Source organism: Lolium perenne, chromosome 4, assembly GCF_019359855.2.
Source record: "Lolium perenne isolate Kyuss_39 chromosome 4, Kyuss_2.0, whole genome shotgun sequence".
Taxonomy (NCBI): domain Eukaryota; kingdom Viridiplantae; phylum Streptophyta; class Magnoliopsida; order Poales; family Poaceae; genus Lolium; species Lolium perenne.
Window position 1 is genome coordinate 103,308,791 of NC_067247.2, and position 14,514 is coordinate 103,323,304.

General features: G+C 42.3%; 1 protein-coding gene across 1 annotated transcript; it reads left to right on the forward strand.

Annotated features, from left to right (window-relative positions):
• Positions 1–3,918: 3,918 nt before the first annotated feature.
• LOC127293510 (homeobox protein knotted-1-like 4) lies at positions 3,919–13,217 on the forward strand. The gene is made up of 5 exons (XM_051323147.2): positions 3,919–4,181; positions 4,383–4,499; positions 4,728–4,842; positions 12,164–12,420; positions 12,545–13,217. Exons 1-5 carry the CDS (start codon positions 3,948–3,950, stop codon positions 12,764–12,766), a joined length of 945 nt encoding a protein of 314 aa, XP_051179107.1. The 5' UTR covers positions 3,919–3,947; the 3' UTR covers positions 12,767–13,217.
• Positions 13,218–14,514: the final 1,297 nt, after the last annotated feature.

The following is a 14,514-nucleotide window of genomic DNA, read 5'->3' on the forward strand; positions in this document are numbered from 1 at the left end:
CGTTGGAGTGCGGCACAAGTAAGATGCCAAGCGATCTCCGTCTCGACCAGACGAACTTCCATCTCCAGACACTTCCTCCTCCTCATCTTCGCTCCCAACATCTTCTTCAACGTCCGACTGCAACGCCCAGAATCGGCTCCCGATGAGCCTCTCCGACAAGCAGATAGACGCCCCAACCAGCGCCTCTGTTGCCGGCGACCCCCCTTCCGGCGGCACTGTTGCCGACGGCTGTACCTCCGGCGTCCCGGATGCCGGCGGGCCTCGCATCGGCGCCACCATCGCCGGCGTTGGGGTGGCGAGATTGCCACCCGCGTCGCCCGCCTGTCTCCTAACGGTCATATTTTCTAAGTTCCCACTATTAATTGTAAGCCGTATGGATCTGGCAATAGTGAATAGTCCATATTTCAAAACTGTATAGTTTATCAGATTTTGTAATCTTTGTATAACTTAGAATACAAATAATTTTACATTGAGAATTTTCACGCCTGCCGGATATAACAGCAACCGCTTACATGATTGTTTTTAGATTTTTAAAATGTTAACGGTGGTTCTCTAAATTATTGAAAATAAAGCTCGGAGCCGTCCTCTCTCGTAGAGCTCTCCTCTAAAATAACCAGTTTGTGACGAACCTCCAAAACGACAAGCCGTAATTTTTGTTAAAAAAAACCAATGGAGTGACCCAAAAATTTAGTCATGTGATCCTGTCGTCACCTCAATAAATCCATGGTTCTGTGCCACTGGTCTCTGTTTGGGCCGTACGACGTATGAATGGGTCGTCTATTTAGAGGGCTTTAATGCGGTGCCGCGGTAGCTAGCTGCGCACTGGAGCTATGCAGCGACGGCCGGCTGGGATGAGAAAACGCAGGAAGGCATAATCTGCTTCTTTTTTATGATAAAATTATTGGTTTTCGACGGTACGACGATACCTGAACAGCCTTCACTTCTGAGCAGTCTCGATTTGCTTTCTGAACTGCTGTGGTAGTATTTATTACTACAGTGCTCAGTGCTGGCCTTTCTCGTTGAAAGCGAAAGGCAAGTGGCTGAAAATAAAGACAATGTAGAATTTACTACTCCGTATTTGCATGTTGCAACTAGTGCAAACTCCCAGTTAAATGTCTGCCATTGCTTATTGCAGCTTTGCAAGTTTGCCGCTCGAAGTGTTCAAGTTTATTAATTGATTGCAAATGTTTATTTTCCTTAACTGTTTTTTAAATCCGAATGATATTGTGTTTCTTTGTCTGCGATGTTGGCATCTGACAATGTTTTGATTTCAGATACTTATTTCCTTAGCTGTTTACAGGCAGATTCGATGGAACCGTTCTCCCCTCTCGGACCATAAGAGGTCTCAAGTGCCCCGCCGTCGCCACCCCCTCCAACTCCGTCTCCACGCCATAGAGCGGATAGGGCGTTAACCAAATTTGATGATATGAATGATTGATTATTTAGCACTGTGTAGCCACCTCATTTTCCTGCTTGGAATCCACCTCATCTAGGAATTACATATACGCTAGCATTCCACCTCACCTTCTTCTTTCTCCTCCACTTCTGCACAAGCTTGAGAAAAACTACACCGCCATCACTCCAAAATGGAATGCCATGCCCTTTCACCTGCCATTGTGCATCTTCTTGCTCCTATCCCCTACATGCAATACGCCTCAAACATCTATAAGCTAACCCAAGATGTCGCAACACTCCTATATATTACATGGAGCATGTGTTGTCTAACAACGCCTCCGCCCTTCCCTCTCTCCACTACTTAACCTAGATCTCGCAACACTCCCCTCTGTACGAAATATAGATCTCTCGAAACTACACTATCCAGCAAGAACCATAGTCCCATCCCCATCTCACTCCAGTTGTGCTTTTGATCAAAAGTTGTTAGTTGGACTTGGCCGGTAAAGCCCGATTTGCTCATGGTTTGCCGATGTCGGGGAGTCTTCCACCGGTGTGCTAGTTCTGCTGGCATATTCTTCATTCCTCTTGATCTTCGCCATTCATCTTGTACTTGTGTGTCATCTTGTTCTTCTCTCTCTTCTTTAATTGATTTTATCTTTGTTTTAGATCCTCTGTGAGGTCTGTCGCTCGTATGATGTCGTGTATATTGGTGACTACGTTGTCGGCATCACAAAGATCTTCCAACCCTTACGCAATGGAGGTGCAAAGAAGATATATGTGTTCAAAGATTACAAACACATCTAGGAGATTTTTCCTAAATAAGATTTATTTTGTAGTTAACTTAATAGGTATAGATTTAGGTACAGGGGCAACCACTCAGCTTCCCTCTCTTTAGGAAATCCTGCACTGAAAGCTCCCATCACAGAGCTTTCAGTACAATCAAATATTATATCTTAACAATAATCGATGTAATTATAAATTTCTGTCTTAAATGAAATAAAAAATTATGATTCCAATATGATTGAGCATGGATTTGTTAGGGCTAACTGTTCTGTGGTGATAATGAAAACATAATTAAGGCAAAACATTTGTGCTGCGCTTATATGTATCACGACAGTAATGTTAGCCCCGTCTATTAATGTACTGAGGTGTTTCCATCTTGGTACCGCATACGAGACCGCACGCGTATCGGCATGTGTCGCGAGGGAAAAAAATTCAGGTCCGTAGAATCTCCAACGTAGTTATCTCTCGAGGATTTTATTTGCCGGACTAGTGCTAGCGAGGCGATTAGAGGCCTTCCTCGGTGTTCAAACCCTCCAATGCTCTCCTACCGTGTTGTAATGAATGGGAGGGGGTCGGTGCGTGCGTTTGGACTGGGTCGGTTGAACGTGTGGGTGGAGTTAAGTCCTGGTCGGGTGTGTGAGTTTAGTTCCCTTTTTACAAATTGTCTATCTTCTATTCTAAACTGGGGGTAAACTTGGAATTTTCAGAGAGACTGATAAGCAAACATGGACTCGCGTCGATGGCAGATAAACACTAATTATTTTTCTGTATTTAGTATATAAGCATCACATGTTTGTTTGATGACACATGAGCCACTGTCGAGGCTGTCAATGGTATACAAGCCAATTTTTCTTGTTCTGAATGTGGTACATGATTATGGAACAATGTCCTGTCTAAGAGATCATCTCCTCATGTTACCAACACATAGTATCTCTCAATTAGACTGAAGCATCTTAATAAAAGTGTGTTCTACAATAATAAATATTAAGCATATGCAAGAAACAAGACTTTTGACTAGTTGTAACTAAATATCTACCACGTCATGGAGACCAAAATGTAAAAACGATGAATTGGGGAGTGGCCAAAAATATTACATTGATGAAAGTAAGCCAAATGTATAGTTTAAGACTCATGAAATGAGTACTATAGCTCAGTCAGCCAGAAATAGTTATTTTGTCAGTCTATATTAGTAGCCGTTCAATTCTCTACAATTATCCCATTAGTAATTGAACAAAAATTGCATTTTTATTAAATATGGCCCTTATCATCGATGTAGGAATAGTTATTTCTCGGTTGTTTGAGAAATAGAACAGCCAAAAGTTTAGATCACTTTTATGGTACCCTTAAATAAATACGAGCCATCTATTTAGTCAAATTCAATGGTTAATCTTAATTGATGATCATGTCCGTAAACGAGTTTTCTTGAAGAATGTTAGCAATTAGTAGATCGAGCATTATACTGTTCATGACATGGTACGAACGTACTAGTTTCATTTCTTCAACAACAATGCACTTAACAACTATTGTTCTCTGCCATTATTGGCGCTCCTTTCTCATCTGTATTACCGGCCAACTGTGATGTGCCTCCATGCAAATCTCTCTCTCTCTCTCTCTCTCTCTCTCTCTCTCTCTCTCTATCTATCTATCTCTATCTCTCTCTCTCTCTCTCCTTTCCCCTTGACCTAGGGCCGGCCTGTCCTTCCGTTCCTGCCACAATTAACCCCCTCACTAGATAATTAGGATCAGCTAGGAGATAAGTATACACACATATGGAGCAGCTTCCTCTTCTTCCCTGTGGCTCCAAGACCAGCACCTCCTCCACACCTTTGTACCTCACCTTAGAGAACAGAACCTCCACATCCAACCCACCGCCGTTGCTGCCGCCGGCGCCTGAACCTTCCAGACACTCCGACCATGATACGGGCTCAGATACAGTGAAAGCAAAGATCATGTCGCACCCCCTCTATTCTGCTCTTCTGAGATCCTTCATAGAGTGCCAAAAGGTACTTTAATTCCGGGTTTCACAAAGACATGCATGTAATATTACGATTCATTGTCGTTTCTAATCGAATGGTGCCTTCCCCTTGTGACCGCTTCATGGTATCACAAAATCATCATTGTTTTGTTATCTTTATGTTAAATTTCCATAAATTTCTGTTTATATGAAAAAAATTAGTACTGATCTTTGTTTCTCCTCATCCAAGGTCGGGGCGCCGCTAGAGGTGGTCGGCCGGCTATGCGCCCTCGCTGATGAGATTGAGTCGGATTCTGTTGGCCGGCGCCTAGACGACCCGCCGGACCCAGAACTTGACGAGTTTATGGTAATATACTGAATTCTGCAATAGGTTATGTAAATATATATATCTCAACGCTCTACATCCGTGGAGGTGCTCCAAGTGAATATATTTTCCGCATGCTATAACCTTAAACTCATACATCTGTACATGCTTAGAAGGTTTAGGTACATGTTTTTCTTAGATAGAAAGCATTGTGTCTTCACATAACATATATATGTAACATAAACGAGTATTTGTTTCTTGCACGCACAGGCGACCTACTGTGATGTGCTCGTGAGGTACAGGCAGGAGCTTAGAAGACCAATTCAAGAGGCCGACCAGTTCTTCAGGGCCATGGAGGTGCAGATGGGCTCGTTTACACTACTAGGTATAAATACGCGCATATTTCACAGCTAACTTCTCTATTCAGACTATTGCACAGCAGGATCCTAGAGCAATTACAAACAGTCATTTGACTGCGAAGTGTCCCCATGCACATAATTCCAACCAATATTAACAAATTACTACCGAATGGACACACGTTCTAGTCTAAACCACAACGCACACGCAGCGACTGCGCGTGAACCACACACAAAAATATTTCCCCTCTTGTCTTTGGCCTTCTTTCCACCTTCTACGCCCCTAGTTCTCAAAAGTCTTTAACTTTTTTCGAAATAAATTCATCCCTACAACATTTATGTGTTGTATTGTATCACAGATATTTTGATCTAAACTTGACGCATAAATCAAGAAAGAAAATAAAAAATCCGTGTAAGAATAGTGCCGCATGGATACTTCTCAGTCCATATATGTATCTGAATTTGATACTATATATTCACCTCTCTATTTAAAAATCCATGAAGTTGTGAATCAAATTTGAATCTAAATTATGGTGGCACGGTAGATGTGTAATTAATATATTTATGTTATGAATTCCTTTTAGATTTTTCATGACTTTTAGAACCTTGGTCAAGGCTTCCATCGACTGAATCACCTCGTGCTCTATGCTATATTCAATCAATGGTGGACTTTCTCTCTTATTTTTGGCTAATTAACCAGCAACTGAAATGATCAGGCATCAACGTCATATACATCATAGGTACATATCCCCATGTTGAGTTGAGTGTCACACACAATGCAAACAAATACTAACATGGGTATATCAGACCTATTGTTAGGCTTTGGACAATGTAAAAGAGGGTGGATAGGGAACCTGACCATTGGAATAGGGCTGGGACTAGGTTGAGACAATGCCACCGAATGATGGATTTGAAGCATGAAACATGGGTAATTCATACTGAAGGAGGAAGCGGTATGACTGATATGGCTTAGGAGCTGACAGTCCAAAGATCGAGGTGGTGTGAGGAATGGTCTAGACAATGAGTGGGTGGTTGGGTCAATGGCAACAATACATAATTACTGCAAGATGGATTTAGGATATGGATATGATAGTGTTGAGATAGATGTCGCCTATTGATGAAGGTCATACAAGTATGTCCTTAAATTTAAATATTTCGATAGCTAGGGCCTAAAAACTTCACAAATCACCAATTTGACACAAAACTGATGCAAAAATGAAATAATTGAGTGATACTTCCAAAATAAATTTCAGATCGAGTGATACTTTGCGATGTTATATGATTGTGTGGACCGACAGGTGGATAGGCCGAGGACTTCCTCCTTTTCAATAAATAAATAAATAGAATGAGTAGAGTACTAGAGCGCGGCATCTCACTGGTAGTAGTAATCGTGAACATGCTATGCATGTTAAAGGAATCAAAATAACATGAAAGATTACATGATTTTGTTTGCACAAATGTTCATTCGAATGAACCATTGGAAAAATAGAGGAGACTTTCCAACAAGTTTAAGTGGACGGTCAGACTAATGAAAATTTCAGTTCTCCAAAATTTACAAAAGAAGCTTGGTGACCGGATGTATACGTGAGCAAGCATCCATTGGTTGACACGTGTCACATCTAGCAATTCAATGTTACCATCATTGTTGGGTTAGCAAACCACATCAGCACTAACAACACTTCCAAATCACGTAGGACCCACCTTTTTGAATTCAAATAGTGGGCTAGATGCACTTTCTAATCACGTAGAACCCACGTCAAGTACGCTTAGCGATGGATAAGACAACGTCAAGGCAACATATCCAATTGACGAGAACCGGATCTCAACGCATATCGTGTGGCATCTAGAGGGTGCTCACGTATACACGTAGTCACCAAATCCCCTCTCCCAAAATTTATATGGAACAACCTTTCAATCAAAGAGACCCTTGTTTATGATTTTACACCTGAATTTAATTAAGATTTTTTGTGTAAATTGCTAGCATGCGTTAATACTAACTAACTTATTATGGATACGAGGTGCCAAGTTTATATATTTTGTGTTGTGACTAAACCCAGTGGCAAGCGCAAAGTGATGTTCCCTTGTGTCTGTCCCCACAGCACCACAAGATGTGTTTATCCATACAACTTTAAAGAGGCTTTAATTAGTTGCATACTCATGCTATAAATTACTATAAGGCAACAATGTCGAAGATACAATAATGAGATTTATTGTGCCCTTAGACTAGCCACGATGGGAGTATCATAAGTAGTATCATGCATACCATATTGGCAAAAATCTAATGTGGCACACCAATTAATGATGTGAGAGATGAGAGTGGTATCATAATATGATACCGTATCATAGCACGTAAAACTAGAAAACTTAATGGCAAACACATCATGTACACACATTTGCATTGAGATTCTACAAAATATTAAATATGATGATACTATAATACTATCTTTTTATATTATGCATTGTGGGGTTAGTATCATAAACTAGTATCATGTACATGATACTAGTGTATGATACTTCCCATTGTGACTAGTCTTAGGCTACCCGAGGACCAACTTTTACACTATGCCAGTCCTAGGGTTTACATGGTAGGTCTACCTGACAAGAGCGTGGAGTAGTGGGGAGTAACTTAGACTAGTAACATATGCCATGTTACTAGTCTAGATTACTATCTTCATAGTGGGTAGTAACTTATATGTGCTGTCATGTATTGTGTCATTTATTATGTTATAGACTCATTTTTTCTTGGGGTGTGTGATGTTATGGTAACATAGCTAGTTACCACCTCACTCTCTTTCTTCATTTATTGGCATGCCATATCACCAAAATTCTTTGAGATGTGTGGATGTTACTAGCTATGTTACTCCCACTATGAGCAGTCTAAGTCAGCACGTGAGTTCGAGTTGTGTGCTTCAAGTCTTCAGGCTCCTTGCTCTTGTCTGGTTCCTTCTGTGACTAGGCTTAGCTGGTTGGCCCTTCTTTCTTGAGCTTCAGGCAGGCAGACACCAGGATGGGCTCTCCTCAGTCCACCCTAGTTCGCTCATGGTCGACCCTGTTATGTGTGTGCATATAAAATGTGTCCACAACAACGGGCTAGACAACGAGTGTGTGGTTGGGTCGATGGCAACAACACATCATTAGTGAAAGATGAATTTACGATATGGATGAGATAGTTGAGACAGACTGATGTTGCCGATTAGTGAAGGTCCTACAAGTGTGTCCTTAAATTTAAATATTTCCATATCTAGGGACTAAAACTTAACAAGTCACCTATTTGACACAAAAGTGATGCAACAAAATGAAATAATCGGGCGCTATTATGCAAAAATAATTTGGGAGTGATAGTTTTCAATGTTATATGATTGTCTAAAACGATCGTTGGTTAGGCCGAGGGCTTCCTTCTTTCAAAAAATAAATAAATAAAATGAGTAGACAACTAAAGCGAGGCTTCTCAGTTCTCACTAGTAGTAGTAACCGTGCACGTGCTATGCATGTTAATGGAATAGAAATAACATGAAAAATTATGCGATATTGTTTGCACAAACGTTCATTCGACTGAACCACTGGAAAAATAGAGGAGCCTTTCCAAGAGGTTTAAGCTGATGTGGACACACTGGATAATTTCAATTCTCCAAAATTTCTATGAAAAAAAAAAACCTTTGAATCAAAGAGTCCCTTCCGTATTATTCAAAACCTGAATTTAGTTAAGGTTTGTTGTGTAAATTGCTAGCATCCCCGTTCATTATATTTCACGTATTCCGATGTAAATTATGAGAGTTAGAGGTGAGATGTAGTGGAAAACCCAGTGGCAAGAGTGCACTGAATGGCGTTTCCTTGTGCCTGTCCCTACAGCAGCACACGCTGTGTTTAATCCATACAGCTGTATATGAAGAAGTCTTAATTACTAGTACTACTAGTTGCTCAGTCATTTGTGTGTCATTGCATTAAGGAGGAATAAAGGTTTTTAATTACAGCATTACGAAAGTAAGTGGGTGTAGCTGCAGTCGCGCTCGTACGCTAATTAACCACAACTCCAGCTCATTTGTGTCTGAACTAGCGTACAGATGCCCGAGCCCACCGCCTGACCACAAAGTCCGAGGAACGTACAGACGCATGCACGGAAAAGCTGCAGCGCAGTGTGTAGATGGAACATTAGTTCACTAGGCCTTGTCTCCCAGTCGTCGTCCTCGTCCGTCGTCGACGGGGTCCGCCCGCCTGAGTCCCTCACACGATTCCAGCGATCTGATTTACAGTACAGTACTTAGGTTGGTGGATTGGCTAATGGCTACCCTTACAACTGTGCTTGTGGGCGTATGTTGGCAGGACAAGCGCTGTGGCGGTTTGTGCATGCGCATGTGGAGGCCTGGTTCAGATGTCTACTCTGTTGTTCCTGGGGAGATAAGACCGCCGTTGGGCCGTTAATTATGCAGTGTTTGTGTAATTTGCTAGCACGTCACCGCCAAAAAGAAATTGCTACCACGTCATGAACAAACTTCCTGATATGTTTAAAGATCACATTTTAGTAATCCCCAGGAAATAGCTCTACTATGCTAGCTATCCTTAAGTTTTCAGAAGCTACAGCTCGAAAAACCAATTTAGAGCATCTCTTGACCTGAATAATTTAGGGAAGAACTATGCATCTTCACATAGTTTTGATGGAAATTTTTGTTGTTCTATTCTTGATATGGTATATGCTGAACAAACTAGAGCAGATTCAAAGCTTTCAAACGGATGTTGGTTTAGAATAGAGCAACCAAGGTGGAAAGGGTAGTTAAAGTTAAGGGATCGACTAGATCTCATTCTATAGAGAACCAAATTAATTCTTAGTCAGGTGACGTCACCCATGATTTTTTACTGCATGAATTTCTTTCAGCCTTCCTCACAAGAATGTTGCACTGCGTGAATATTTTTTCTCTCAATGGCTCTAGATTATAACTAATGTGCTTCTCACAAGCCAACACGAATCGACGCAAATGTAATGGCTAAGGAGTCGACTAAGAATTAGCAAAACCGTTGGGTCAGAATTAACTAACTCATGGGTCACACTCCCATGACTATGAAGACGTGCCGCAGTAAGTGTCACCCCTCGTCACCTCCTGATTAGACCATACAATGGCAGACAACAGAGGTGGGTCATCAACATCATCTGTCCTCCTCCCCTAACCTGGTCCTCCTCCTCCTCCAACTAACCACTACATGGCCGTCCGCCACAATCCCTGCCGCCAACCTCCCGGTTTACCTTGGCTCAAGCTAGGGAAATCACCGCTCTCTGATGTACACCGGGGAGATGCTAGGTATACATACGCATGTGCACATCATGGCAAGGTAAGGAAGGTATCACACTGTCTAAGACCCTTGCGATTTTCCATCGTTACAGACATCCTCGGGGTGTGGCTTGGTGCTCAAACAACCGCCAAGCATAGCTCCTCCACCGCGGCTGTCCTCTAGGGTGCCTAATAGCAATTTTGTGCCTTTCCAACCCTTTGCGTCGTTGATCTCGGACCTCTCCCAAACGCGGCCTCGTGTGCAGCACCAATGTTGTCGATAGATGTGGGCATAGGGATGGTCCATGGTGACCCTCTACCGACACAATTTTTTATCGGTAACATTGGGCATATCGACCATGGAAATTTCACCAGCATGATTACCATGGTTGCTGCAGATGTGAGGAATGTCAAGGCGGTATGTTCGAAAAAATCCACAGGGTTTCATAGGTGAGGCATCATCTGGACGACCCATACTGAGTTCAAGAACAAAGTGATGATGACTCTGGCAACACACCTTTGCATGGTCATGGTTTAGAATTGTGTGCATGTGGAAGTGTTCCTTTACACCATTGATGTGGTATAGAGGATACTTCATAGCAAGTTGTGTGATTGTCGTTTAGCTTGTGTGGTGATGTTCCTATAAAAACAATTCGTGTGGTGACTATTAGTTTCGCAACACTATTCTTAGGAAGTAGAGGCGGAAAGACATAACGACTTTATTTTTGGTGGTGATCTTTGAGTACTGAGTTACGATCCCCATGGTGAGGATTGCAACGCTGTTCTTAGTAAGTAGAGGTGGAAACACATAGCGACTTTTTTTTGTTGGTGATCTTTGGGTACCGAGTTACGATCCCCATGGTGAGGATTGTAGGTTTGATATTCATTGGTTGTAGCTTGCAATGGCAAACTTATAGCAAATTTGTTTTTGAAGGCACCATTTGCAGATTGGTTTGACATTCTCCAAGGTAAAAATGTATGATCTAACTTTCGTGGTAGGATAGGAAAAAGTGGCACTTGTGCACTACTACCTTCTTGGAGGCTCCGCCGTTGGAGAATCTTTTACAAAGTCTAGGCCAATTACTAGGAAACGTTTTCGAAATCTAGGTGTTATCTTCGTGGTGGTTGTTTCCTACTGTTGTGAGTCCTATTGCTTTGGCAAGGTCATATTTATTTCTTGATTTTTGGTTTTTTCTATCCTTCACAAATCGAATATTTCTTGATATTATCTTGCAGCAGAGGCTGGTTTAGTTGTTATCTTTTTGCTATTAAAAAAATTGAGCATCTCAATCCCTAAAATGACCATGCAAATTTGTCTCTTCACTCTCTTATGTAGCCATCTTTTTTTCACCACCCTTAGCACCATCTTTGGTGTTAAGAATTTGAATTATACTATCTGATTAATTAGAAGTAATTATAATTGTATGCGCCGAACCAATTCACCCCCAAAGCTCAAGATGACGTGAAAAGGAGGGAAACACATTTATATTTCAAATATACCGCCTCACATGTGTCTCCTCAAGTCTAAACATACACCACAAGTGGGCTGCAATATTTTCATTTAATGGTTACTCTTATATTCACTCCGGGAGACCAAAATTTCTACACCTCCACATGTGATGCATAAAGACGAAATATAGTAGCGCTGTCATAGTTATGAAATAAATAGAGATAAACATGCGTTCATAGACGATCGGAAATAACACCAACATGCATATGTGAAACAAACTCTATTATGAAGTATAAATGTGCATGGATGACATTAATTATACAACTCTCCATTGACAAGTTAGCACCTATTTTGTACCATATACAGTTTTAAGAGTCTAAAGTGCAATCAAGGAACAAAAATAATGGTGACAAAAATTAAGACAGAATCTGTTTGGGGGTATAGCAGTGGTCTTGTAAAGTTTCTAGATCAGTTTTAAGAAAACACCGTGTATTTTGGATCTAACTATTTCCAACAGATAAGCCTACTGCGGAAGGGTGTTAAAACAGATAGCAAATAAATGAGAACTAAAAAAATTGATCAATGAGTGCCTAACTTATCTGCCATATTTTGTTTTTGGATAACCGATATGAGAAACAGATGACAACAGTTTCGAGGGGGGTGGTTCCTCCGAAGATGAGCAAGAAGCCGTCGACGTGGGCGGCCTGCCAGATCTCACGAATCACTGCACCGACGACAAGGAGCTCAAGAGCCACCTCTTGAACAAGTACAGCGGCTACCTGAGCAGCCTCTGGAGGGACCTCTCCAAGAAGAAGAAGAAGGGCAAGCTGCCGAGGGACGCGCGCCAGAAGCTCCTGCACTGGTGGCAGCTCCACTACAGATGGCCTTACCCGTCGGTACGTACGCACGCATGTCGTGTTCGCTGCCCACCTTTTAGTACGTGCATGCATCGATATCTCCTACAGCTCAGTGTGTGTGTGAAAGATCGAGCTTGCATCAATGGCGTTTCTCGGCATGTAGGAACTGGAGAAGGCGGCGCTGGCAGAGTCCACGGGGCTGGACGGGAAGCAGATCAACAACTGGTTCATCAATCAGCGGAAGCGGCACTGGAAGCCCACGCCGCCGGCCATGGAGTACAGGACGTCGCAACCCACCTACGGCGCTTCGAGCAGCTCTTCTGCCGCTTTTAGGACGGAAGGCCACTACTTCGCCGGCGGAAGCGCGTATCCCCGTGGACCGTGATGGCAAGCCGGCGATCGATCGACGGGTACTGCACGAACGGTGCAGGCCGTCGTAGGTACGTCTGTGCACATATACATATATCAGGCTCTATATATATATATATCAGATACAAGGTGTGGGTTTGGGTTACTGGGTGTCAAGTACTGGCATCTATACAAAGCTAAAGACATGCGTGATGTGTGACATTGACTGCTGGCAATCTCAAACTAGAACGGTCGGAGGAATGGAAGAGAGGATCCTGTTTGGTGGAGAAAGACAGTTTCCTGTAGTGTGCTTATTGTAGAGATTTACCATAGAATATACAGATTTCCTGATATAAGGTGTGTATTGTGTAACCTTGATTCTTTCACGACTCAAATTACATGCTCAATTGCCATACATGCATGCATTTAATTTTGTAATGTTACAAATATGGAGTTGCTTATATATATAGTCCGACATTTTGTGATCACTATTGCTTGTACTAATGGCTGATCAGTTCAGCATGTGACGACCGTGTGTGTTTGTGCTTGTAGCATAATGTAGGTATTGGGTTGCCAAAAAAAATTCTGATCTGGCCTTCTGATTTGATTTCGATGGCATCTGCGTTGTATTTCGTACACCTAAACAGAAGCTGACATGAATTGTAAGATTTTTTTTTGCGAAAAGTCGATCTACCACTAGTGGAAAATAGGGCTTCCGTGGGAGCCATTTGTCGCGGGCGCGCCTGCACCCGCGACAAATGGGGTGGCCACGTCGCTCCGAATACGGCAGAGGCTTTTGTCGCGGCCTCTTGTCGCGGGCCGTATTACGACCCGCGACAAAAGGGGTAGGAGTGACGTGGCCACCCCTTTTGTCGCGGGTCGTAATACGGCCCGCGACAAAATGTCCATGCCTATATATATAGAAGCAGCTAGCCACCCCCCACCTCATTTTTTCCTTGGTGGTGAAGGTGGAGGTGTATGCTAGCTCATTTTTTCTACATGTGCACAAGAGGTGTTTGATGGAATGCTTGTGAGAGGGATGCCACTTGGTTTTATTTGATAAGATTTCTCCTCTTTTTGATTCTAAAAGGTTAGCAACTATTTTCTCGACTATATATATATATATATATGCATAGTCCGTACAATACTAATTTTAGCAAGGTGATTGCATCTGATACATATATAATTGTACTTATGATGCAGATGAGTCATCCATGGATGTACGGTAACCGATGTGCTCCCGCTTTCAGAGAGGGCGTGAATTCTTTCCTGCTTGTGGCCGAGGCCAACAACTCGAAGCAAGGTTTTATGTGATGTCCATGTCTAAAATGTAAGAACGAGAAGGATTACTCTTGCTCAAGAGACATTAAGAGCCACCTGCTTCGGTTTGGATTCATGTCCAGCTATAATGTTTGGACCAAGCACGGAGAAGAAGGGGTTATGATGGAAGACGGCGATGAGGAAGAAGATAATGATGACCAGTACCGATCTATGTTCTCTGAATGCTTTGATACCGCAATGGACGACAATGTAGAAGAAGGAGGTGAAGAACAGGCATCAGATGATCCTGTTGATGATGATCTTCGTCGGGCCATTTCTGATGCAAGAAGAGACTGTGGCACGGATAAGGAGAGGTTGCAGTTCGACAAGATGTTAGAGGACCACCACAAATTGTTGTACCCAGGTTGTGAAGATGGGCATAGAAAGCTGGGTAGCATATTGGAATTGCTGAAATGGAAGGCAGAGGTCAGTGTGACTGACTCGGGATTTGAGAAATTGATGATA

What these genes read in the sequence shown, in the direction of transcription:
- LOC127293510 (XM_051323147.2), top strand. Translation starts at nt 3,948, where the DNA reads ATGGAGCAGCTTCCTCTTCTTCCCTGTGGCTCCAAGACCAGCACCTCC. An exon ending in CCTTCATAGAGTGCCAAAAG is followed by an intron (nt 4,182 to 4,382) that starts GTACTTTAATTC and finishes TCCTCATCCAAG; the next exon opens with GTCGGGGCGCCGCTAGAGGT. An exon ending in GGGCTCGTTTACACTACTAG is followed by an intron (nt 4,843 to 12,163) that starts GTATAAATACGC and finishes TATGAGAAACAG; the next exon opens with ATGACAACAGTTTCGAGGGG.